Source organism: Somniosus microcephalus, chromosome 15 (genome assembly GCF_052327205.1).
Source record: "Somniosus microcephalus isolate GS21.2 chromosome 15, FLI_Smic_1.0, whole genome shotgun sequence".
Classification (NCBI taxonomy): Eukaryota; Metazoa; Chordata; class Chondrichthyes; order Squaliformes; family Somniosidae; genus Somniosus; species Somniosus microcephalus.
In genome coordinates this window covers 118,581,201-118,607,311 of record NC_141001.1, presented here as the reverse complement: position 1 = coordinate 118,607,311, position 26,111 = coordinate 118,581,201, and the positions used below count along the sequence as shown (strand labels likewise).

General features: G+C 49.6%; 1 protein-coding gene across 10 annotated transcripts in view; it reads right to left on the bottom strand.

The window, feature by feature from the left end:
* Nucleotides 1–26,111, bottom strand: part of ppfibp2b (PPFIA binding protein 2b) — a 474,628-nt gene that overhangs the window by 107,876 nt on the left and 340,641 nt on the right. For all 10 annotated transcript variants that reach the window (XM_086008336.1, XM_086008341.1, XM_086008339.1 and 7 more), the window contains one exon: nucleotides 4,382–4,493. In XM_086008336.1, the coding sequence (XP_085864462.1) occupies nucleotides 4,382–4,493 (112 nt within the window). The remainder of the gene's footprint in view (nucleotides 1–4,381; nucleotides 4,494–26,111) is intronic.

The following is a 26,111-nucleotide window of genomic DNA, read 5'->3' as shown; positions in this document are numbered from 1 at the left end:
ACTTCTAACCCCATTAGTCAAGGCTGGATTTGAACCTAGGTCGTTGTTGTTTGGTATGATGGGAAAAGCTTATAATGGGATGTCTAGTTTGGCGATTCATTCGATGGCCTCCTGAGGTGTCTCCTGCAACAGATCTTAGTGGGCAGGTTGATGTGATGTGTTCCATGGTCTGGGACTCGTGGCCACAGTTGTTCTCAAAGTCAGCTGTGGCTCAGTGGGCAGCACCCCGCCTCTGAGTCAGAAGGTCGTGGGTTCAAATCCCACTCCAGGGACTTGAGAACATAAAGCTAGGCTGACACTCCCAGTGCAGTGCTGAGGGAGTGCTACACTGTCGGAAGTGCCATCTTTTGGATGAGGCTTTAAACTGAGGCCCTATCTGCTCTCTCAGGTGGATGTAAAAGAGCCCATGGCACTATTTTGAAGAAGAGCAGGGGCGTTCTCCCCGGTGTCCTGGGGCAATATTTATCCCTCACCCAACATCACAAAAACAGATGATCTGGTCATTATCACATTGCTGTTTGTGGGAGCTTGCTGTGCGCAAATTGGCTGCCGCATTTCCCACATTACAACAGTGACTACACTTCAAAAGTACTTCGACGATAGCAAAATACTGCGGATGCTGGAAATCCGAGATAACAACAGAAAACGCTGGAAAAACTCAGCAGGCCCGGCAACCCTAAGGGTTTCGACCCGAAACGCTGACTCTGTTTCTCTCTCCACGGATGTTGCCTGGCCTGCTGAGTTTTTCCAGCATTTTCTGTTGTTACTTCAAACGTACTTCATTGGCTGTAAAGCGCTTTGAGACGTCCGGTGGTCGTGAAAGGCGCTGGAGAAATACAAGTCTGTCTTTCTTTTCAAAGCTCTCCAACACTGGGGGTTTTCCTCGCCTCGTGTCTGGGTCTGTTGTAGACTCATTGATCGAGACTGATGGCTGTGATTGGTCAACGACTCCATTATCGTCGCACCCTGTGACTCCCAGGGGGGGAGATGGCGAACTAGATGAACCTGGGTCTTTATTCCGTCTCGCAACTCCTGTGTTCCTAATGTAATAACACGGTTCAGAATTCGGCAACTTGGCTACACCCGTGGTGTGCGCTAGCACAATCCTACACCGACGCAAGAGGCCGCGTTAAATACAATGATTCGCACAACTGAATGCAATCATTGTTTGTACACTTTACTTGTACTAAATGAACATCTGGCTTCCCGCAGAGTTTTACACACACTCCTGCAGCACGAGCCCTGGCACGCAGTGAAAAAAGTTTCCGAAAGACAAGAGACTTCAGACAGTTATTAAATTTTGCTGCCATTTGTGAAGATTGTTGACATAACGGACTTCATGCGGAACATTACTCGGGAGGTCAGGGCCTGTAAGCTGCTCAGTTTACGTCTGAAAAATGCAGAAGTTGGCCAAAGAAATGTGGCAAGTTGCCCGGGCACACGAGCGCTCCCAATGCATTAGCAAAAAACTGTGAGCACCGTTGCTCGGGAAGCTTCGGGAGTATCAGCCAGGCTCTTACTCCGACTCCGAGAGTTGTGGGCTCCAGCCCCACTCCCAGGACTTGTGCACTGACCAGTGAGGGAGTGCTACGTTGGTCAGAGGTTGTCTACCTGTTCAGCTGTCAACTATTCACAGACGAGAGGGAGAGCTCTTCCAGTGCCTCTGACCATCATCTCTTTCTCTCTCTCTCTCTCTCTCTCCCAACACCATCAAAACAGGTTAACCAGTAATTCATTTCATTTGCTGTTTTGTGGGATCATGCTGTGTGTTAATTGGGCTTCCTCATTTACCCGCCGAAGTTTTCCACTTTGTTTATTGGATGTAACGAGCAATTGCGATATCTTGAGCATACTGCTATATAAATACAACTTCTTTCTTTTATTATTCAGGGGGAATACAGTAGGTGCGGATAATAAGCAAGTCGGATGGAAAAACTGGAGGGGATGGGTTGCCAACGGTTCAATGAGTTTGGAAAGTTCGATACCTTGTTTGTACCATGTTACTATACAAGGGTTGGAATGCTAGAGCTGGGCTCAGTGTCCCCTAGAATAGGGATGGGGGAAGATAAATCACTCAAGGACCCATTCCCGATCACTATTTGGTGATTCCATGTACTAGGCAGTCAATGTCTGGGCCACCTCACGGAGAACGATAACTGGTCAATGTACCTGGGGACACCTGTAGAACTGTGGCCAGAGTCATTGCTGGCTTCAGGAAGGAAGAAAAGGAAAGAAAACCAGAATAAAACTGTAGTGTATATAACTGTTCCACCTTTAAGAGAACTATTTTAGGTGTGGCACTACTTTATCTTGGCTGCTGTATACTGTAATACCGACGGTGGCCACACCGGTATATAAGTGCTGTGTCAGGATTTATTGGGCAGATTCGCCCTGACCTTCGAATAGTAAAGTCCTGTTAAAGTTACTCTTGTAGTCTGTGTATTAATTCGCCATAATACCTACAGACTTTACAAAAACGAATGGGTTTGGACTTTTATTTTAACGATTTGAGACATTGTCTGATCGGTGACAAGAACGGATTAGACTCTGAGCTTTCACCTTGGGAACCCGAATTGACATGAGCGCATATTAAAGGGGACAAAATGTCACTTCCTTCTTTTGACATCTTACCATATGTCAGCCGTGGCTCAGTGGGCTGCACTCTTGCCTCCAAATCAGAAGGTCATGGGTTCACGTCCCCACTCCGTGAGACTTCAGCACAAAATCCAGGCTGACACCTTCCAGTGCAGCGCCGAGGGAGTGCTGCCCTGTCAGAGGTGCCGTCTTATCGATGAGACGTTAAGCCGAGGCCTCGTCTACTCTCTCAAGTGGATGTAAAGAAAACGACCACTATTTTTCGAAGAAGAGCAGGGGGAGTTCTCCCCGGTGTCCTGGGGCCAACATTTATCCCTTAACCAACCTCACTAAAACAGATTATCTGGTCATTATCACTTTGCTGTTTGTGGGAGCTTGCTGTGCGCAAATTGCCATTCCCTTACACACATACTTCATTGGCTGTAAAGCGCTTTGGGATGTTCTGAGGTGGCGCTATACCAACTCAAGTCTTTTTTTTTACTGTGAGGCGCTAACAAAATGAGCCAATAAAACCAGGTAGGCAACAACAACAGGGAGGCAACAGCTCATCTCGGTATCCTTGGCTTGGGTTAGGGAGTGCGAAGAAAAAAAATAAACCGTCCGGTGTTTGCCGCCCTTTCCCCCCTTGATAACTGTGAAGTGGTCCTTGTTGTGACCCCTGCCCCCCCTCACCCTCCCCCCCGACTTGTGGTTGAACGAGCTGCCAACGCTCACCGTCAAAAACCACCCGCGAATAATGGCCGCCTGAACCAGAAAACAAATAGTGACCCGTGCCCGGCAAGGAGTTAGCGCTTTCAGGACAGGAGGAGGAGAGAAAACCGGAGAGATAAATGAACTGTAAAAACGCAGCGTGGGGCTCCAGGCAAAAAAAAACCCGCAGATGTGCTAAAAAAAAGAAAAATGTCCGGATATCTTAAGTCGCTTTACGCAGCAAAATCCAGGCTGTCCTTGTGCAATGGACTGTTACTGCTGGATGGAAATGGTTTGAACAACTTCTGTGCAGCTAAAACAAAATACTGCAGATGCTGGAAATCAGATAGTTAAAACAGAAAATGCTGGAAATACTCAGCAGGTCAGGCAGCATCTCCAGAGAGGGAGACGGAGAGAAACAGAGCTCTGATGAAACACAAGAACATAAGAACTAGGAGCAGGAGTAGTCCACACTGCCCCTCGAGCCTGCTCCACCATTCAATAAGATCATGGCTGATCGTCCACCTCAACTCCACTTTCCCGCCCGATCTCCACAATCCCTCGATTCACCTGAGAGTCCAAAATCTATCGATCTCAGTCTTGAATATACTCAACGACTGAGCCTCCACAGCCCTCTGGGGTAGAGAATTCCAAATATTCACCAACCTCCGAGTGAAGAAATTCCTCCTCATCTCAGTCCTAAATGGCCGACCCCTTATCCTGAGACTGTGACCCCTGGTTCTAGACTCCCCAGCCAGGGGAAACAATCGCTCAGCATCTACCCTGTCAAGCCCTGTAAGAATTTTATACGCTTCAATGAGATCACCTCTTGAAGGAAGAAAGTTTACAGGGCTATGGGGAAAGAGCGGGGGAGTGGGACTAATTGGAAAGCTCTACCGAAGAGCTGGCACAGACTCGATGGGCCGAATGGCCTCTTTGTGTGCTGTACCAGTCTATGATTCTACGATTCTATAATCTGAAACGTTAACTCTGTTTCTCTCTCTCCGCCGATGCTGCCTGACCGGCTGAGTATTCTCCAGCATTCTGTCTTTTTTTTTGGTTACAGCTCAGGTTGGTCAGTGTGGGCCATTCCTACCTCTGTCAGACCCGTCACTCTGTACAGAAGCTCTGGAAGAAAGCTGGGTCTGTAATCTTTCGATTTCGATATCTTTTACGGTCAGCTGCTGCCGAAGATCTTCTATTTCAGCCTGGGGATTGAATGCAAAATCAAAATATTAACCAAAGCAAAAACCTCAAACTGCTTCCAAAATCAGTCAGTACTTCTCACACTTGTATCAAGTGCTTTCATTGGGAAATGCTATTCTCAATTAGTGATTGGTCAGAGTGATATGACAACGACGTGCATTCCTACATTACAACAGTGACTACACTCCAAAAGTACTTCATTGGCCGTAAAGCGCTTTTGGACATCCGGTGGTTGTGAAAGGCGCTACAGAAATGCAAGTCTTTCTTTTCTTTAATAGCGCCTTTAACATGGTAAAACATCCCAAGGCGCTTCACAGGAGCGATTATCAAACACAATTTGGGGGAGAGGGGGAGACGGAGAGGGGGGTAGACGGAGAGGCGGGTAGACGGAGAGGCGGGTAGACGGAGAGGGGGGTAGACGGAGAGGGGGGTAGACGGAGAGGGGGGTAGACGGAGAGGGGGGTAGACGGAGAGGGGGGGGAGACAGGGGGGGGTGGGGGGGAGGCGGAGGGGGGGGGGGAGACCGAGCCACATAAGGAGATATTAGGACAAGCGACCAACAGTTTGGTCAAAGAGGCAGGTTTTAAGGAGTGTCTTAAAGGAGGAGAGAGAGGTGGAGAGCAATGTTTCCTTTAAGCTGCGCGGCCGCACAGCGCTCTGGACGTCCCGCGCACCCGGCGCACCCGTTTTTAAATAGAAAAAAACTGTGCACGCGCGGGAATTTGAACGGGCCGCACAGCCATTAAAGAGGCCACGCACTGAAAAAAAAAATTAGAGGGATCATTGGTGGAGATGCAGAGAGGTTTAGGAAGGGAATGCCAGAGCTTTGAGCCCAGGCAGCTGAAGGTGAGTTCAATGTGAAAACTAACTGTGTGTTGAATAAAGTGCAAAGGGCACAAATCAGAAGTACTCAGGGTGGAGAGGAGTTTGGATTCAACTAATCTGAGCAACAAAATATAGGTCAAAGGTTAGAAAGAAATAATAATAGTCAGACTTGGAGCAGGCGATGCAATGGAAAGATTCGAGGCTGGTAAAAATGGTCTATATATAGAACGACCATTGGACTGAGGGCAGAGAGCCAGTGTGTATGTGTGCGTGTGTGAAAGAAAGACTGCAGGGAGAGAGGGAGAGGGGAAGACGGAGGGGGGGAGACGGAGGGGAGGAGACGGAGAGGGGGTGCAAGAAGAAAGAAAGAAAGACTTGCTTTTCTATAATGCCTTTCACGACCACGGACGTCTCAAAGCGCTTTACAGCCAATGAAGTACTTTTTGAAGTGTAGGAAATGTAGGAGTCAGAGGTGCCGTCTTTTGGATGAGATGTTAAACCGAGGCCCCCGTCTGCTCTCTCAGGTGGACGGAAAAGATCCCACGGCGCTGTTTCGAAGAAGAGCAGGGGAGTTATCCCCGGTGCCCTGGGGACAGTATTATTCCTCAATCAACATCAAAAAACCAGATTATCTGGTCATTATCACATTGCTGTTTGTGGGAGCTTGCTGTGCGCAATTTAGCTGCCATGTTTCCTACATTACAACACGGAGCGGGAGAGGGAGACGGAGTGGGAGAGGCAGAAACAGTAATAAGAGAATTGGGCAACATAGAATATCACAATGGAGCTTCAACAAATATTATTGACACATTAATGGTCACTTCCACTCATCATTTCAGCCAAGCTCTCACAAAGTGCTCAAACCATTATGTGCCACATCGTAATATCAGAGCCCATGAACTCGTCTCGTAAACTTTTCAAATGTTTGGTCCTCGGGAGTTTGAAAACCACTTGTTATGAGAGACATGGTTACATTATGGTGCTCAGTTTATAGACTTATTGCACTGCCGTCTCCTCTAGAATTGTGTCACTTCACGGAAAGACATGATGGGCCGAATGGTCTCCTTCTGTGCCTTAAATATCTATGATTCTATGATTCTTAGGGCTTTAGTTGTCCCTCCCTTCTACAGCCGAAGATTTTCAAACCCAAGGTCGAGGACACCCCATCAGTACCTTTCCTCATCGTTTCCCCAATTCTTTGTAACCTTGGAGCCCTGCCCGCTTGTCCCATGGTCACTTTAGATAGGAACAGGAGGAGGCCATTCAGCCCCTCCAGCCTGTTCCGCCATTCAATGAGATCATGGCTGATCTGGATCTTAACTCTGTCCACCCGCCTTGGTTCCGTAACCTTTAATACCATTTTAAAAGCTAGTTTAGTTGCCTCTCTACTTCTCATTCCACTAATGCATGGGTTCAAGCAGCCAGAAGTACAATTCAGCTAAATTGATTTTGAAAGGCGAAGATTAAAAAAAAAATGTTTTTTTTTTTTTTTTTTAAAAGATGTGATCGCACGAGAGAGGGTACAGAGGAGATTTACGAGGATGTTGCCAGGACTGGAGAATTTTAGCGATGAGGAAAGATTGGATAGGCTGGAATAACAACAGAAAACGCTGGAAAAACTCAGCAGGCCAGGCAGCATCCGTGGAGAGAGAAAGAGAGTTAACGTTTCAGGTCGAAGACCTTTCGTCAGAACTGGAAAAAAACAGGAAAGGGGATAGATTTTAAAGCAAGTTTAGGGGCTGGGAAAAGGGGGAGGGGATGAAAGAACAAAAGGGAAGGTCAGTGATAGGATAGAAGGCAGGAGAGACTGAACGAGAGTCGGCGGGAATCGCGGGCTGAGCGGTGAGTATAAAAGGCTCCAGAGACCAGGTAAGGCCTCAGTGCAGAGCGAGGGTCGGCGGGAACCGCGGGCTGAGCGGTGAGCGGTGAGTATAAAAGGCTCCAGAGACCAGGTAAGGCCTCAGTGCGGAGCGAGTCTCGGCGGGAATCGCGGGCTGAGCGGTGAGTGGTAAGTATAAAAGGCTCCAGAGACCAGGTAAGGCCTCAGTGCGGAGCGAGGGTCGGCGGGAATCGTGGGCTGAGCGGTGAGCGGTGAGTATAAAAGGCTCCAGAGACCAGGTAAGGCCTCAGTGCGGAGCGAGAGTCGGCAGGAATCGTGGGCTGAGCGGTGAGCGGTGAGTATAAAAGGCTCCAGAGACCAGGTAAGGCCTCAGTGCGGAGCGAGAGTCGGCAGGAATCGTGGGCTGAGCGGTGAGCGGTGAGTATAAAAGGCTCCAGAGACCAGGTAAGGCCTCAGTGCGGAGCGAGAGTCGGCAGGAATCGTGGGCTGAGCGGTGAGCGGTGAGTATAAAAGGCTCCAGAGACCAGGTAAGGCCTCAGTGCGGAGCGAGAGTCGGCAGGAATCGTGGGCTGAGCGGTGAGCGGTGAGTATAAAAGGCTCCAGAGACCAGGTAAGGCCTCAGTGCGGAGCGAGGGTCGGCGGGAATCGTGGGCTGAGCGGTGAGTATAAAAGGCTCCAAGAGACCAGGTAAGGCCTCAGTGCGGAGCGAGGGTCGGCGGGAATCGTGGGCTGAGCGGTGAGTATAAAAGGCTCCAAGAGACCAGGTAGGTTTACCAGTCTCCAATCTCGGAACTCAGAGGGAAGGAGAGAAGTAAAAAGAAATCGAAGTGTGACGTCACCAGAAAGCAGGTAAGTGATTGGTTGGTGAATATTTCTCTCTTTTTAAACCTTAACTTTGTGGTTTATAGTTTCTAAAGTCTCTGTGGTATAGCGGGGACTGTTTATAAACCAGGGCCCTTAAATATATCATTTAGCTGTAAGGTAACTTCAATTCTGCAGTTTATATATTCTAGGGTCTCTGTGGTGTAGCGGGGACTTCTGCCATACAAGCGCCCTAGAGTATATCTTTAATTGGTGGTATTGAATTCATTTAAATTAATTAAAGGGTAAGTCATGTCAGGACAGCCCAGCCCCGTGTTATGCTCCACCTGCGCTATGTGGGAATTCAGGGACACTGCTGGTGTCCCTGACAACCATGTGTGCCGGAAATGTATCCAGCTGCAGCTTCTGGCAGACCACACTGAGGTGCTGGAGCTGCGGATGGATGAGTTTTGGAGCATTCGCGATGCTGAGAGGGTCGTGGATAACACGTTTAGTGAGTTGGTCACACCGCAGGTAAGGGCTGCACAGGCAGAAGGGAAATGGGTGACCATCAGGCGGAGCAGTAGAAGCAGGCAGGTAGTGCAGGGGACCCCTGTGGCCATTCCCCCTCTCAAACAGGTATACCGATTTGGATACTGTTCAGGGGGATGACTTACCAGGGGAAGGCAGCAGCAGCCAACTTCCTGGCACCGGGGGTGCTTCTGCGGCTCAGGAAGGGAGGAAAAAGAGTGGGAGAGCAATAGTGGTAGGGGATTCTATCGTAAGGGGAACAGATAGGCGTTTCTGTGGCCGTAGACGTGACTCCAGGATGGTTTGTTGCCTCCCTGGTGCCAAGGTCAAGGATGTCACTGAACGGCTGCAGGGCATTCTGAAGGGGGATGGTGAACAGTCAGAGGTCGTGGTTCACATTGGGACCAACGTCATGAGTAGGAAGAGGGATTAGGTCCTGCAGCAAGAATTTAGGGAGCTAGGTAGCAGATAAAAGAGCAGGACCTCAAAGGTTGTAATCTCTGGATTACTCCTGGTGCCATGTGCTGGTGAGTATAGGAATAGGAGGATAGAGCAGATGAATGCGTGGCTAAAGAGTTGGTGCAGGAGGGAGGGCTTTAGTTACCTGGATCACTGGGTCTGCTTCTGGGGAAGGTGGGACTTGTACAAGTTGGACGGGTTGCACCTGAACCAGAACGGGACAAATATCCTTGCGGGGAGGTTTGCTAGCACTGTTGGGGGGGGGGGTTTAAACTAACTTGGCAGGGGGATGGGATACAGAGTGGAGCTATAATAGGGGGTGATGTACAGCCAAATATAGAGGAAAAAACAAGTCAGCTTGGAAGGCAGAGCAAATATGTAACGGCACAAGGGAGTAGGGCAAGGCTGGATGGCATTTATTTTAATGCAAGGAGTCTTGCGAATAAGGTGGATGAACTGAAGGTGTTGATGAACACATGGGAGTAGGATATTGTTGCTATCATGGAGACATGGTTGAGGGAGGGGCAAGACTGGCAGCTCAATATTCCGGGGTATAGAATCTTCAGGCGAGACAGAGGGGGGGGGGGGGCGGGGTAAAAGAGGAGGGGGTGTCGCAATATTAATTAAGGAGTCAATTACTGCTGTAAGGAGGGATGATATATTAACAGGTTCCTCTAGTGAGGCCATATGGGTAGAACTTAAAAACAAAAAGGGGGCAAGCACTTAGCTGGGAGTGTACTATAGGCCCCCAAACAGTCAGGGGGAGATAGAGGAACAGATATGTAGGCAAATCTCAGAGAAATGTGCAAATAATAGGGTAATAATAGTGGGGGATTTCAACTTCCCCAATATTAACTGGGATAGTCAGAGTGTGAAAGGCTTAGAGGGTGCAGAATTCTTAAAGTGCATCCAGGAGAGCTTTTTGAGCCAGCATGTAGAAAGTCCTACAAGAGAGGGGGCGGTACTGGACCTAATTCTAGGGAATGTGGCCGGGCAAGTGGTAGAAGTGTTAGTAGGTGAGCACTTTGGTGACAGTGACCATAATTCAGTGAGATTTAAGGTAGTCATGGAAAAGGACAGAGATGGACCGGAAATAAAGGTTCTAAATTGGGGGAAGGCCGATTTTAATATGATAAGGCAGGATCTGGCCAAAGTGGACTGGGATCAGCTACTTGTAGGAAAATCCACATCGGAGCAATGGGAGTTTTTCAGAAAGGAAATTGAGAGAGTACAATGGCAACATGTTCCTGTAAAGGTCAAGGGTGGGACCAACAAGCCCAGGGAACCTTGGATGTCAAGGGGTATACGAGAATGGATTAGGAAAAAAAGGGGGGCTTTTGGCAGATACAAAGGACTAAAGACAGAGGAAGCCCTAGAGGAGTATAAAAAGTGCAGGGGGATACTTAAAAAAGAAATTAGGAGAGCGAGGAGGGGCCATGAAATAACACTGGCGAGCAAAATAAAGGAAAATCCTAAGGTGTTTTATAAGTATATTAAGGGCAAGAGGATAACTAGGGAAAGATTAGGGCCCATTAGGGACCAAAGTGGCAATCTGTGTTTGGAGCCAGAAGATGTAGGTGGGGTTTTAAATGAATTTTTTGCATCTGTGTTCACTATGGAGAAGGACGATGTGGACATAGAAATCAGGCAGGGGGACTGTGATATACTTGAACATATTAGCATCGAGAGGGAGGAGGTACTAGTGGTTTTAGCAGGCTTAAAAGTGGATAAATCCCCAGGCCCGGATAAGATGTATCCCAGGCTGCTGTATGAGGCAAAGGAGGAGATTGCAGGGGCTCTGACACAAATTTTCAGAACCTCTCTGGCCACAGGGGATGTGCCTGAGGACTGGAGAATAGCTAACGTAGAACCATTATTCAAGAAGGGTAGTAGGGATAAACCAGGGAATTACAGGCCAGTGAGCCTAACATCAGTGGTAGGGAAATTATTGGAAAAAATTCTGAGGGACAGAATTAGTCTCCACTTGGAGAGGCAAGGATTAATCAGGGATAGTCAGCATGGCTTTGTCAAGGGAAGATCATGTCTGACCAATTTGATTGAATTTTTCGAGGGGGTGACTCGGTGTGTGGATGAGGGTAGTGCAGTGGATGTGGTATACATGGATTTCAGTAAGGCTTTCGATAAAGTCCCGCATAGGAGACTGGTCAAGAAGGTAAGAGCCCATGGGATCCAGGGTGCCTTGGCACATTGGATCCAAAACTGGCTTAGTGGCAGAAGGCAGAGGGTGATGGTCGAAGGTTGTTTTTGTGACTGGAAGTCTGTGTCCAGTGGGGTACCACAGGGATCGGTGCTGGGTTCCTTGCTGTTTGTGGTCTACATTAATGATTTGGATGTGAATGTAAAAGGTATGATCAGTAAGTTCGCAGATGACACGAAAATTGGTGGGGTGGTAAATAGCGAGGAGGGTAGCCTCAGTCTGCAGGACGATATAGATGGGTTGGTCAGATGAGAGGAACAGTGGCAAATGGAATTTAACCCTGAAAAGTGTGAGGTGATGCATTTTGGAGGGACTAACAAGGCAAGGGAATACACAATAAATGGTAAGACCCTAGGAAAGACAGAGGATCAGAGGGACCTTGGTGTGCATGTACATAGATCTCTGAAGGCAGCAGAACAGGTGGATAAGGTGGTTAAAAAGGCATATGGGATACTTGCCTTCATTAGCCGAGGCATAGAATATAAGAGCAGGGAGGTTATGATGGAGCTATACAAAACGCTGGTTAGGCCACAGCTGGAATACTGTGTGCAGTTCTGGTCGCCACACTATAGGCAGGATGTGATTGCTTTGGAGAGGGTGCAGAGGAGATTCACCAGGATGTTACCTGGGCGGGAGCGCTTCAGCTATGAAGAAAGACTGGACAGGCTGGGGTTGTTTTCCTTGGAGCTGAGAAGGCTGAGGGGGGACCTGATTGAGGTGTACAAAATTATGAGGGGCATAGATAGGGTAGATAGAAAGGAACTTTTTCCCTTAGTAGAGGGGTCAATAACAAGGGGGCATAGATTCAAGATAAGGGGCGGGAGGTTTAGAGGGGATTTGAGGAAAAACTTTTTCACCCAGAGGGTGGTTGGAATCTGGAACTCACTGCCTGAAAGGGTGGTAGAGGCAGGAACCCTCACAACATTCAAGAAGCATTTGGACGAGCACTTGAAATGCCATAGCATACAAGGCTACGGACCAAGTGCTGGAAAATGGGATTAGATTAGACAGGGCTTGATGGCCGGCGCAGACGCGATGGGCCTCTTTCTGTGCTGTATAACTCTATGACTCTATGATGTGGGCGTCACTGGCGAGGCCAACATTAGTTGCCCATCCCCAATTGCTCTCGAGAAGGTGGTGGTGAGCTGCCTTATACATTTCAGAGGGCAATTAAGAATCAACCACATTGCTGTGGGTCTGGAGTCACATATAGGCCAGACCTAAAGGACATCAGGAACATAGAAGATAGGAGCAGGAGTAGGCCATTCGGGCCCTCGAGCCTGCTCCACCATTCAATGGGATCATGGCTGATCATCCAAATTCAGTACCGTGTCCCTGTTTTCTCCCCATATCCCTTGGTCCCTTTAGCCTTAAGAAATATATCCAACTCCTTCTTGAATATATTTAATGAATTGGTCTCTACTGCCTTGTGTGGCAGAGAATTCCACAGGTTCACCACTCTCTGGGTAAAGAAATTCCTCCTCATCTCAGTCCTAAATGGCTTACCCCTTATCCTTAGACTGTGACCCCTGGTTCCGGACTCCCCTTGCCATCGGGAACATCCTTCCTGCATCTAGTCTGTCCAGTCCTGTCAGAATTTTTAAAGTTTTATTTTATCAGTGAACCAGATGTTTTTTTTTGACAATCCGGTAGTTTCATGGTCACCATGATCACTGACACTAGCTTTTTAATTCCAGGTTTATTTAATTAACTGAATTTAAATTCCCCAGCTGTCGTGGTGGGATTTGACCTCTTGTTGCCAGATCATTAGTCTAGGTCTCTGGATTACTAGTCCAGTAACCTAACCACTGTGCTACCATTCCCCGGATTGCTCCATTGAGGGTTAAAAACAAGAGGGCACTGTACACAACCCCCATGACCCAGCCTGCAACGTAAGAGCAGCTTTTGCTATCCAGTGTCGCTCCCCAAGAAGAAACCTACAACATACGTTCTAGTCCAGAGAGAGACTTGAAGTCCAGTTACAGTATGCTGAGGAAAACCAGATCAAGACTTCTTTCAGTTCAATGAATTAGTCGGATAATGGGAAGAACCAAATTGAGATCGAGTAGAATGGCCTATATTCTCTGGAGTTTAGAAGAATGAGAGGTGATCTCATTGAAACGTATAAAATTCATAATGGGCTTGACAGGGTAGATGCTGAGAGGTTGTTTACCCCTGGCTGGGGAGTCTAGAACTAGGGGTCACAGTCTCAGGATAAGGGGTCAGCCATTTAGGACTCAGAGGGTGGTGAATCTGGAATTCTCTACCCCAGAGAGCTGTGGAGGCTCAGTCGTTGAGTATATTCAAGGCTGAGATTAATAGATTCTTGGGCACTAAGGGAATCAAGGGATATGGGGATCAGGCAGGAAACTGGAGATGAGGTAGAAGATCAGCCATGATCTTATTGAATGGTGGAGCAGGCTCGAGGGACCGAATGGCCAACTCCTGCTCCTAATTCTGACGTTCTTAACCAAATTGGATTGGATAGGAGTAGCCATTAATATATGGCAACAGCCTACTTTCTCAAATATAAGCAAAGCTGTCCAAAAACAGAGCAACATGAGCACCTTTAACTGGGTCGATTTTGAAGTGAGATAAATACTAACAGTTCTCAACCAGCTGTACGGTGAAAGAGTTAAACCACAAGTGGCTTAAAGCACTTGGCTCAGCTTGTGATCCACTGTTCTGGCAGAAAGCGTACTGCGCCGTTTGTGATCATATTATTCCTGAAATATTAGAATAGAACACTTGATATGCCTCGTGGGAATATGGAATGCAGTCAGCACACTTGGCCGCGCTGCCGTTCAACAGCTGAGAAAGCAGTAATTAAATTCCAACCTTGCCTCCTGTGTTAACCACGCTGTGTTTTACCTAGCGACTAAATGTCACAAACGGCCTCTGTGACAGGATTGAAACCAAATCTTCCAAATACTCTGCTGGCTTAAACTATCACGAGCAGCTCTCCTGCGGTGTTACTCTCAAGTCATCTCTGGTCTGGAGCACTTGATGTTTAGCGGCTCAACTGGTTGCTTCCCTTAAGGCTGCTGTCAACCGTGGCTCAGTGGGCAGCACTCTCTCACCTCTGAGTCAGAAGGTTGTGGGTTCAAGCCCCACTCCAGAGACTTGAGCACAAAAATCTAGGCTAACACTCCAGTGCAGTGCTGAGGGAGTGCTGTACTGCCAGAGGGGCAGTACTGAGGGAGCGCAGCACTGTCGGAGGGTCAGTACTGAGGGAGCGCTGCACTGTCGGAGGGGCAGTACTGAGGGAGCGCAGCACTGTCGGAGGGTCAGTACTGAGGGAGCGCTGCACTGTCGGAGGGGCAGTACTGAGGGAGCGCCGCACTGTCGGAGGGGCAGTACTGAGGGAGTGCGGCACTGTCAGAGGGGCAGTGCTGAGGGAGTGCTGCACTATCAGAGGGGTAGTGCTGAGGGAGTGCTGCACTGTCGGAGGGGCAGTGCTGAGGGAACGCTGCTCTGTCGGAGGTGCCGTCTTTCTCAGGTGGATGCAAAAGATCCCGTGGCACTATTTTGAAGACGAGCAGGGGGAGTTCTCCCCGGTGTCATGGCCAATATCTATCCCTCAATCAACATCACTAATAGATGATCTGGTCATTATCACATTGCTGTTTGTGGGAGCTTGCTGTGCGCAAATTGACTGCCGTGTTTCCGACATTACAACAGTGACTACACTTCAAAAGTACTTCATTGGCTGTAAAGCGCTTTGGGACGTCCTGAGGTCGTGGAAGGCACTATAGAAATGCAAGTCTTTCTTTCACAATGTGACATCGAGACTCTGTTTAAGAAGTTGGAAGCGATGTTATTTGAAACATATTTTGACACTTAACCGTGAACAAACAACGTATTTATTGCGCAATGGGAAGCTAGCACTAGTTGGCCTAAGAGCTGGCCACAAATAGATAAACGTGGCTCGCCTCTCCTGTTCAGCCTCTGTTTGGTGCAGAGTTGCTGCAGCGAGCACAGTGAAGGGAGCGTGCGGAGTGTCCCCCAAACCGTGGCCTCGTCTCTACCGCTGCTACTCCATCAGGAGGAGGCAGCCGGAGCTTCCTGTTACAGCCTCAGAGTCGTAAAACCAATCAGCGGGCGACAGGCGTACAACGTCGCAGGATGCAACGCCAAACCAAGGCGGCTCTCGGGAACGCCCGGTCGGAAGGGCAGGAGGATCAATTAACGGAATGGTGTGATTTGGAGGGGGGATGGGGTGGCCGACAATATAGAAAGAAGGATTTGCATTTCCATAGCACCTTTCACGACCACCGAACGTCTCAAAGCGCTTTACAGCCAATGAAATACTGCTTGTAGTGCAGTCACTGTTGTAATGTGGGAAATACAGCAGCCAATTTGCGCACAGCAAGCTCCCACAAACAGCAATATGATAATGACCAGATAGTCAGTTTTAGTGATGTTGATTGAGTGATAAATATTGGCCAGGACACCGGGGAGAACTCCCCTGCTCTTCTTTGAAATAGTGCCACGGGATCTTTTATGTCCACCTGAGAGGGCAGACGGGGTCTCGGTTTAACGTCTCATCTGAAAGACGGCACCTCCGACAGTGCAGCACTCCACTGGGAGTGTCAGCCTGGATTTTTAAGCTCAAGTCCCTGGAGTGGGACTTGAACCCACAACCTACTGACTCAGAGGCGAGAGAGTGCTGCCCACTGAGTACTGCTCACCTCCCGAGAACGAAAGAAAATACAAGAGCACGTTGGCAGTCACTGCAAAACCCCACTCTCCTGTGGTAGCGAGGGACATTGAGAAGTTCATTTCCATTCCCTCCCCAGCCCCCCACTCCCTCAACAAAAAAACAAAAGAAATCTTCACAAAATCAGATTAGTGAAACAACTGTACCACAAGGGGAAATACATTTCCCACAAACATACCAGCATTAACATGAATACTAAGTCACAATTCTAATAAAAAAATTAAGTTAATAATCCGTCAGCTAGTGGCACAATTTTGATTTTCGAAAGCTACTTAAACGAGTCACACTGCCTGCTCATATTTATGATATCCGAATCTTTAGTGTTACATACTCACAAATCATTATTCTCATGTGTTTACAGTTTTTTCTCAGGGGCTCTGTAACTTGCCTCAAGCAAGCTCTATGTAAAATGTGATTTTTTTATTTTAGCTTGTAAACCTTATGCTTCCAATATGAAGGGCTCAATTCAAAATCAACATGAGGAATACGTTCTTATCCTGGCTATCAAATCCCTCGTGTCCTCGCCCCCATCCTAACTCTCTAACCTCCTCCGGCACTACAACCCTCAGGGATCTCTGCACTCCTCCATCCCCGCCACTCATCGCTCCACCATTGGTGGCCATGCCCATCTCCTAAGCTCTGGAATTCCCTCCCTAAACCTCCCCACCTCCCTAAACCTCCCCGCCTCGCTTGCTTCCTTTAAGACGCTCCTTAAAACCTACCTCTGGCTGGGGAGTCTAGAACTAAGGGTCACAGTCTCAGAATAAGGGGTCGGCCATTTAGGACTGAGATGAGGAGAAATTTCTTCACTCAGAGGGTGGTGACTCGTTGGAATTCTCTACCCCAGAGGGCTGTGGAGACTCAGTCTTTGAGTATATTCAAGACAGAGATCGATAGATTTTTGAATATTAAGGGATATGGGGATAGTGCAAGAAAGTGGAGATGAGGTAGAAGATCAGCCATGATCTTACTGAATGGTGGAGCAGGCTCGAAGGGGCCGTATGGATTACTCGTGCTCCTATTTCATATCACAGAATCACAGAAACCCCACAGTGCAGATAGAGGCCATTTCGGCCCATCGAGCCTGCACTGACACATATCCCACCCGATCCCCGTAACCCCTACACCAACACATATCCCACCCTATCCCCATAACCCCACGTATTTAATCCCCCTAACACTAAGGGTCAATTTATCATAGCCAATCAACCTAACCTGCACATCTTTGGACTGTGGGAGGAAACCGGAGCACCCGGAGTAAACCCACGCAAACACGGGGAGAATGTGCAAACTCCACACAGACAGTTGCCCGAGGCCGGATTTGAACCCGGGTCCCTGGCGCTGTGAGGCAACAGTGCTAACCACTATGCCACCGTGCTGCCCCTATGTTCTATGTTCTCTTTGACCAAGCTTTTGGTGACTTGTCCTAATATCTCCGTCTGTGGCTCAGTCTTAAATTTGGTTTGATAATCGCTCTTGTGAAACGCCTTGGGACGTTCTTACTACGTTTAAGGCGCTATATAAATGCAAGCTGTTGTTGCTCTAAAAGGCAACTGCTACGTTTTCATTGATCTCGTGATTTAACACAACCCCAACCTTTGGCAGGTGACATTCGTGCCACAGAAGTGCCAGGCAATGACTATCTCCAACAAGTGAGAGTCTAAACACCGTCCCTTGACATTCAACGGCATTACCATCACCGAATCCCCCACCATCAACATCCTGGGGGTCACCATTGACCAGAAACTTAACTGGACCAGCCACATAAATACTGTGGCAACAAGAGCAGGTCAGAGGCTGGGTATTCTGCGGCGAGTGTCTCACCTCCTGACTCCCCAAAGCCTTTCCACCATCTACAAGGCACAAGTCAGGAGTGTGATGGAATACTCTCCACTTGCCTGGATGAGTGCAGCTCCAACAACACTCAAGAAGCTCGACACCATCCAGGACAAAGCAGCCCACTTGATTGGCACCCCATCCACCACCTTAAACATTCACTCCCTCCACCATCGGCGTACCGTGGCTGCACTGTGTACCACCTACAAGATGCACTGCAGCAACTCGCCAAGGCTTCTTCGGCAGCACCTCCCAAACTCGCGATCTTTTCCATCTAGAAGGACAAGGGCAGCAGGCGCATGGGAACACCACCACCTCCAAGTTCCCCTCCAAGTCGCACATCATCCTGGCTTAGAAGTATATCGCCGATCCTTCATTGTCGCTGGGTCAAAATCCTGGAACTCCCTCCCTAACAGCACTGTGGGAGCACCTTCACCACACGGACTGCAGCAGTTCAAGAAGGCAGCTCACCACCACCTTCTCAAGGGCAATTAGGGATGGGCAATAAATGCTGGCCTTGCTGGCGACGCCCACATCCCATAAATACAAATAAAAAAAGTCACTGGTTACTTTTGTACAAGACTTAAAATATGGGGGGGGCAGATTCCAAAATCAACTGGTGGGCAACTATGATGAGATGGGAATTCCAGATCGCTATAGCAACAGTTCTAACAGAGGTTGACATCTCCCAGGGAGTAAGCATTGCATTTTCAGTAATGCACTATACCTCTGGACTCGTTTTCTTTGATGTCTTCTTTGCTGGCCTCCCATCCTCCATAAACTCAGACTAGTACTGCACTCAATCTCGCTCCTGTAACATCTCCTTCATCATTGACCTACCTGCACTCCCGATATCGCAATGAATTGAGTTTAAAATCCTCATCCTCGTCTTCAAATTTCGCGGGAGGCGTTAGCGGCGCCGCGCCTGGGCGCTAGCTGCTTTGTGCACGTCGCGCCGCAATATTGAGCTGGAGCACCCCAAGAGGGAGGGGGAGCGCTTCCAGTAGCACCCCGCCTCCTGCTTGGGGCATTACCACTCAAGTTCGGGTGCGGGGGGCGCTAACTTTTTCGGGGCGCTATGAAGTTAGCGCCCCAAAGGGGACACGGCCCAATTATTTCCCCCTATGAATTGAAAGAAAATCGGGCGGGTTCCGCAATAAGTTGGAAATGACCCCGCACATCTCCTAATCAATTTGTTTAGGACTGAGTGTGTACATGGCCTGGTCTAAGAACATAAGAAATAGGAGCAGGAGTAGGCCAATCGGCCCCTCGAGCCTGCTCCGCCATTCAATAAGACCATGGCTGATCTGATCCTAACCGCCAATCCACTATCACAGAACCATCTCCTGAATCTAACAGAATTAGACACACGAAATAGGAGCAGGATCAGGCTACACGGCCCCTGGGCCCGCTCCGCTACCCACAGGGCCATGACCGATCCGAACCTAGACTCATATCCAAATTCCTGCCCGCTCCCCGTAACCCTTAATTCCCTTTACTTCTAGGAAACTGTCTATTTCTGTTTTAAATTTATGTAATGATATAGCTTCTACAGCTTTTTGGGGCAGCATATTCCATGGACCTACCACCCTCTGAGTGAAGTAGTTCCTCCTCATCTCAGTTTTGAAAGAGCAGCCCCTTATTCTAAGACTATGCCCCCTAGTTCTAGTTTCACCCATCATCGGGAACATCCTCCCCGCATCCATCCAATCCAACCCCTTCACAATCTTATATGTTTCAATAAGATCGCCTCTCATTCTTCTGAACTCCAATGAGTAGAGTCCCAATCTACTCAACCTCTCCTCATATGTCCATCCCCTCATCCCCAGGATTAACCGAGTGAACCTTCTTTGTACTGACTCGAGAGCAAGTATGTCTTTTCTTAAGTATGGACACCAAAACTGTATGCAGTACTGTCTGCTGAGTATCAAACTGCTGCACGCCAATGCTGTTAGCCGACATTGTGCAACGATAAATACAAGGAGGAAGGCGAGGCAGCTTTGACCTTTATTACGGTAAAGGTAAAGATTAGCATGAATGCAAATAATAGGTGGATGACTGGCGAGATACAGCGGCCTAACATTTCTGGCCCCACTGATCCTTCGCTATTTGCATCTGTACAACTGTGTGTTTCAACCTGGCTGCTAAGGATTGGTAATAGAGATGGAGGGAGGGAGAAGTAGACGGCCAGAAGGAAAGAACGACAGAGTAATGGGAGCACAGCTTGCAAAATGGGGAGAGGCAATGTTCAGTGTTCTGCCAGCCAGCCAGATGCCAGTGCTATTGACATAACCCAAGCAGTACTTTCATTCAAGCCTCTAAACTTGGCAACAGGAACCGAAGCAGGTAAGATCAGAGGGAGGGGAAGAGCAGATAGAGAGTTATAAATTAATCAGGAGTATAGATTGGCGCACTTGATTATGTTCCTTATTTCATGTTAAATGAACTATTACCCAAGTATTTTAACACAGAAAGGGTGAACCCTTTAGGGATCAAAAAAGGAAAAAAAATATGCAGGGCTCTGGGGAAAGAGCAGGGGGGGAGTGGGACTAATTGGAGAGCTCTTTCAAAGAGCTGGCACAGGCCCGATGAGCTGATTGGACTCCTCCTGTGCTGTATGATGCTATTATCCAGGCTTGGGCTGAGAAGTGACAGGTAACATTCACGTCGCACAAGTGCCGGGTGACGATCATTTCCAACAGGAGAAAGGCCATCCATCTCTGCATTGCCGAGACCCCCACCATCAATAGCATGGGGGTCCACCATTGACCAGAAGCTGAACTGCAGCAGCTACATCCACATTGCGGCTAATAGCACTGGGCAGAGTTTGGGTACTCTGCGGCAAGTGGCTCACCGCCTGACCCCTCAATGTCTCACCGCCACCGACTGGACTCAAGCCAGGAGTGTGATGGAATACTCGCCACTCATCTGGATGGGTGCAGGAGTTATGACACGCAAGAAGCTCGACACCCTCCAGGGCAGCACAATTTCCCTCAATCAGCACCTCTGCCGCTGCACTCGATATCAACCTCTCCACGCTACGGAGGCAGTACGTACTGCATGGCCTCGCCCCTCCCTATCTCTGTGACCTCTTCCAGCCCTACACCCTCCGAGATCTCTGCACCCCTCCAATTCTGGCCTCTTGAGCATCCCTGATTTTAATCGCTCCACCATTGGCGGCCGTGCCTTCAGCTGCCTGGGCCCTAAGCTCTGGAATTCCCTCCCTAAACCTCTCTGCCTCGCTACCACTCCCTCCTCATTTAAGACGCTCCTTAAAACCTACCTCTTTGACCAAGTTTTTGGTCACCTGTCCTAGTACCTCTTTATGTGGCTCGGTGTCAAATTTTGTTTGATAAGAACATAAGAAATAGGAGCAGGAGTCGGCCATTTGGCCCCTCGAGCCTGCTCCGCCATTCACTAAGATCATGGCTGATCTGATCTTAGCCTTAACTCCACTTTCCTGCCCGCTCCTCATAACCCTTGACTCCCCTGTAGCTCAAATATCTGTCTATCTCCGCCTTGAATATAATCGCTCCTGTGAAGCTGTTTGGGACGTTTCACTACATTAAAGGCGCTATATAAATGCAAGTTGTTGTTATCTACAGGATACACTACACCGCCTCACCAAGGTTACTCCGATTGCACCATTCTCTTTTGTGACCTCTACCAGACAGGTGGACAAGAGCAACAATGTCGTGGGAACACCACCCCCTCCAAGTTTCCCTCAGAGTCCCACACTATCCTGACTTGGATATATCCCGCCGTTCCTTCATAATCACGGGATCAATAACCTAACACCATTGCGGGAGCATCATCACCGAAGGCCTGCAGCTGCTCAAGGAGCACTGTGCACAGTTCTGGTCGCCATGCGATGAAAAGGATATCGAGGCACTGGAGAAGGTGCAAAAAAGATTCAGAAGGATGATACCAGAACTGAGAGGATATACTTATTAGGAAAGTTTGAACAGCCTGGGCTTATTTCTCTTGAAAAGAGAAGACTGAGAGGTGACCTAATAGAGATCTTTAAAATTATGAAGGGTTTGATAGGGTAGACATAGAGAAGATGTTTCCACTTGTGGGGGAGACCAGAACTAGGGGCCATCAATATAAGACAGTCACTAATAAATCCAATAGGGAATTCAGGAGAAACTTCTTCACCCAGAGAGTGGTGAGAATGTGGAATTCGCTACCACAGGGAGTGGTTGAGGCGAATAGTAAAGATGCATTTAAGGGGAAGCTGGATAAACACATGAGGGAGAAAGGATTTGAAGGATATGTTGATGGGGTGAGATGAAGAGGGGTGGGAGGAGGCTCGTGTGGAGCGGAAACACCGGCACGGACCAGTTGGTCTGTTTCTGTGCTGTACACTCGATGTAATTCTACAAGAAGGCCCAGCACCACCTTTCTGGGGATGGGCAACAAACCTGTCCTGCCGAGGTCACCACCAGCCACCCCCCGCCCCCACCCCCGCCAACCCACCTCCACCCCAAGAACAAATTAAAATGACAGCCCACGGATTTAGGGTATGAACACAGGTGATGAAAGTGAAGTGGTCAAATCACAAACACTGAGCAGTTAGCAGAGACACAACACTCATCAAAACAACAACTTGCATTTATACAGCGCCTTTAACATAGTAAAACATCCCCAAACTGCTTCATAGGAGCAATTATCAAACATAAGGATAAATTAGGGTAGGTGACCAAAAGCTTGGTCAAAGAGGTAGATTTTAAGGAGCATCTTAAAGGAGGAAAGAGAGGCGGAGAGGTTTAGGGAGGTGATACGCTTATCAATTACTTCATAAAAGGTGATGAGTCGAAGAAGAGATGATGAGTCGAAAGAAGAGATGAATAAGGCTTTTATTAGCTAAGAAGAGACCATGCTTCTTCGTGAGTGACTGAACAAGTCTGAACGAAACCCACACAGTGGTGGGTGGAGTCAGCTGAGGCATGCCTCCATACACAGCGCCACCCAGAGGTGGCAATATACAATACAGTGGTTTACCACATTCACCCCTTGTTTAATGTGAAGTCCGGCGGGGTGAAGGGTACTACAAGTTAAGTCTATCAGGAGGCCTTGTCTGACGTCCTGATCGTCGTGGTGGCGGCGGTGGTGTTGCAGCATCCGACGTCGGGTCTGGTGTCTGGGTGGTTGGCGAAGATTCCTGGGGCTTTGGCATGCCGTCTGCAGGGGTTGGGTTGGGAGGGGTGGTGGGGGATAACAGTGGTAAGGGGGATAACGGTGGTAAGGGGGATAACGGTGGTAATTCAGGGGTACCCGAGGGTGCGAGATCTCGTATGGAGACCGTGTCCTCCCGCCCGTCTGGGTATGTCACCCAGGCATACTGGGGGTTGGCGTGTAGGAGGTGCACCCGCTCGACCAGGGGGTCCGTTTTATGCGTCCTCACGTGCCTCCGCAGTAGGACGGGCCCAGGAGAAGTCAACCATGCCGGTAGCGAGGTTCCCGATGTAGACTTCCGGGGGAAAACGAACATTTTCTCATGAGGGGTCGCATTAGTGGCAGTACAAAGCAGTGACCGAATGGAGTGAAGCGCTGCAGGGAGGACCTCCTGCCAGCGGGAGGTCGGAAGGCCCTTAGATTTTAGTGCTAAGAGGACTGCCTTCCAAACCGTCGCGTTCTCCCTTTCCACCTGGCCGTTCCCCCGGGGGTTGTAACTGGTGGTCCTGCTCGTGGCGATACCTCTTGTTAGCAGGTACTGCCGAAGTTCGTCGCTCATGAACGATGAGCCCCTGTCGCTATGTATATAGCTGGGGAACCCGAACAGAGCGAAGATGTCATTCAGACACTTGATGACCGTGGTACTGGTCATGTCTGGGCAAGGGATGGCAAAGGGGAAACGGGAGTACTCATCAACTATGTTGAGGAAGTACACATTGCGGTCAGCGGAGGGGAGGGGCCCTTTAAAATCGACGCTCAGGCGTTCGAAGGGGCGGGTGGCCTTGATCAGGCTTGCTCTGTCCGGCCTATAGAAGTGCGGTTTGCACTCGGCGCAGATTTGGCAGCTCTTGGTCATGGTCCTGACCTCCTCGATGGAGTAGGGCAGGTTACGGGATTTGATAAAATGGAAAAACCTGGTGACCCCCGGGTGGCAGAGGTCATTGTGGAGGGACTGCAGCCTATCACTCTGCGCGTTGGCGCATGTACCACGTGATAGGGCATCTGGGGGCTCATTGAGTTTCCCTGGCCGATACAAGATATCATAATTGTAGGTGGAGAGTTCGATTCTCCACCTCAAGATCTTGTCGTTCTTGATTTTACCCCTCTGCTTATTATTAAACATAAAAGCTACTGAACGCTGGTCAGTGAGCAGGGTAAATCGTTTCCCGGCCAGGTAATGCCTCCAGTGACGCACCGCTTCTACAATAGCCTGGGCCTCCTTTTCGACGGAGGAGTGTCTCGTCTCGGGGCCCTGGAGGGTCCTTGAGAAAAAGGCCACGGGTCTGCCCGCCTGGTTAAGGGTCGCGGCTAGGGCGAAGTCGGAGGCATCGCTCTCCATTTGGAAGGGGATGGACTCATCCACCGCGTGCATTGCGGCCTTCGCGATATCGTTCTTGATAAGAGTGAAGGCTGCACACGCCTCTGGTGTCAGGGGGAAGGAGGTGGCTTTGATGAGGGGCCTGGCTTTGTCTGCATAGAGGGGCACCCACTGGGCGTAGTAGGAGAAAAACCCCAGGCATCTCTTCAGTGCTTTTTGGCAGTGGGGAAGGGGTAGCTCCATTAGGGGGCGCATTCTGTCGGGGTCGGGCCCGATGACTCCGTTCTCCACCACGCAGCCGAGGATGGCCAGGCGCTTGGTGTGAAACATACATTTTTCCTTATTGTACGTTAGGTTCAGCCGTTGGGCCGTACGGAGGAAATTTGCTAGATTAACGTTGTGGTCCTGCTGGTCGTGGCCGCAGATGGTGACGTTATCCAAATAGGGGAAGGTTGCCCGCAGCGCGTTCTGGTCAACCATTCGGTCCATCTCCCTTTGGAAGACCGAAACCCCGTTGGTGACGCCGAAGGGGACCCTAAGGAAGTGGTAGAGGCGGCCGTTTGCCTCGAAGGCAGTATACTGGCGGTCCTCATGGCGGATGGGCAGCTGGTGGTACGCTGACTTAAGGTCGATGGTGGAGAATACTTTGTATTGCGCAATCTGATTGACCATATCAGATATGCGAGGGAGGGGGTACGCGTCCAGCTGGGTGTACCGGTTTATGGTTTGGCTGTAGTCGATTACCATGCGGCGTTTTGCAGTGGTTTTAACGACTACAACCTGGGCTCGCCAGGGGCTAGTGCTACCTTCGATAATGCCCTCCTTCAAGAGCCGCTCCACCTCAGAGCTGATAAAAGCTCTGTCCCCGGCACTGTACCGCCTGCTTTTGGTAGCGATGGGTTTACAGTCGCGGGTGAGGTTAGCGAACAGGGGAGGGGGGGGGACTTTTAATGTGGAAAGGCTGCAGGTGGTTTGCAGCGGGCGATTTAAAAGTTGTTGGTTGCAGACTGTGAGTGGGGGGAGGGGTCCACCGTATGCTAGTGTGACACTCTTAAGGTGGCACTGAAAATCCAACCCTAGCAGGACGGCAGCGCAAAGACGGGGCAGGACTAGCAGTTTAAATTTTTGGTATTCAGTGCCCCCTACTGACAGGGTCACCACACAGTAGCCGCTGATGTCCATTGACTGGGACTTGGACGCCATAGAAATGCGATGGTGCGTTGGCAGAATCGTGAGGGAGTGGCTACGTACCGTGTCGGGGTGGACGAAACTCTCTGTGCTCCCGCTGTCGATCAGGCAACTGGTGGCGCGGCCGTTTACCGCAATATCCATCATGGAGCTGGATAGATGGTGAGGGTGGCCTTGATCCAGCGTCACGGAGGCCAGTATGTGGCTTAGTGAGTCACTATAGTCATCCGCCGAGACGGTGGTCGGTTCCGGTGACGAAATGGCGGTTGAGTGCGTTGGATACGATGGCGGCGGATGCCATGCGGCCGGGGGTACACAAAATGGCGGATAAGATGGCTGCTCCCACGGCCCGCACGCTGCGCTGCTGGCTGGCTTCCCCTTGCAGGCGTTAGCGTAATGGCCTTTCTTCCCGCAGCCTGAGCAGGTAGCTGTCTTAGCTGGGCAGTGCGCTCTGGGATGTTTTAACTGGCCACAGAAATAGCATTTTTGGGCCTGGTTACTGGGCATCGAAGCAGTTCTTACCGGAGGCTGCTGTCTCGGTTGGGTCGCTGCAGCGGTTGGTGCCGGGGGCGGCGGTCCCGTGTCCCACGGTTTCGATTGCCATGTCTCGGCGCCGTTACGGGGGTATGCCTCGAGGTTTCGGTGGGCCTCCTCTAACGAGAGCGCAAGGGCAATGGCCGTCTTCAGGTCGGGTTCCTTGCTTTCT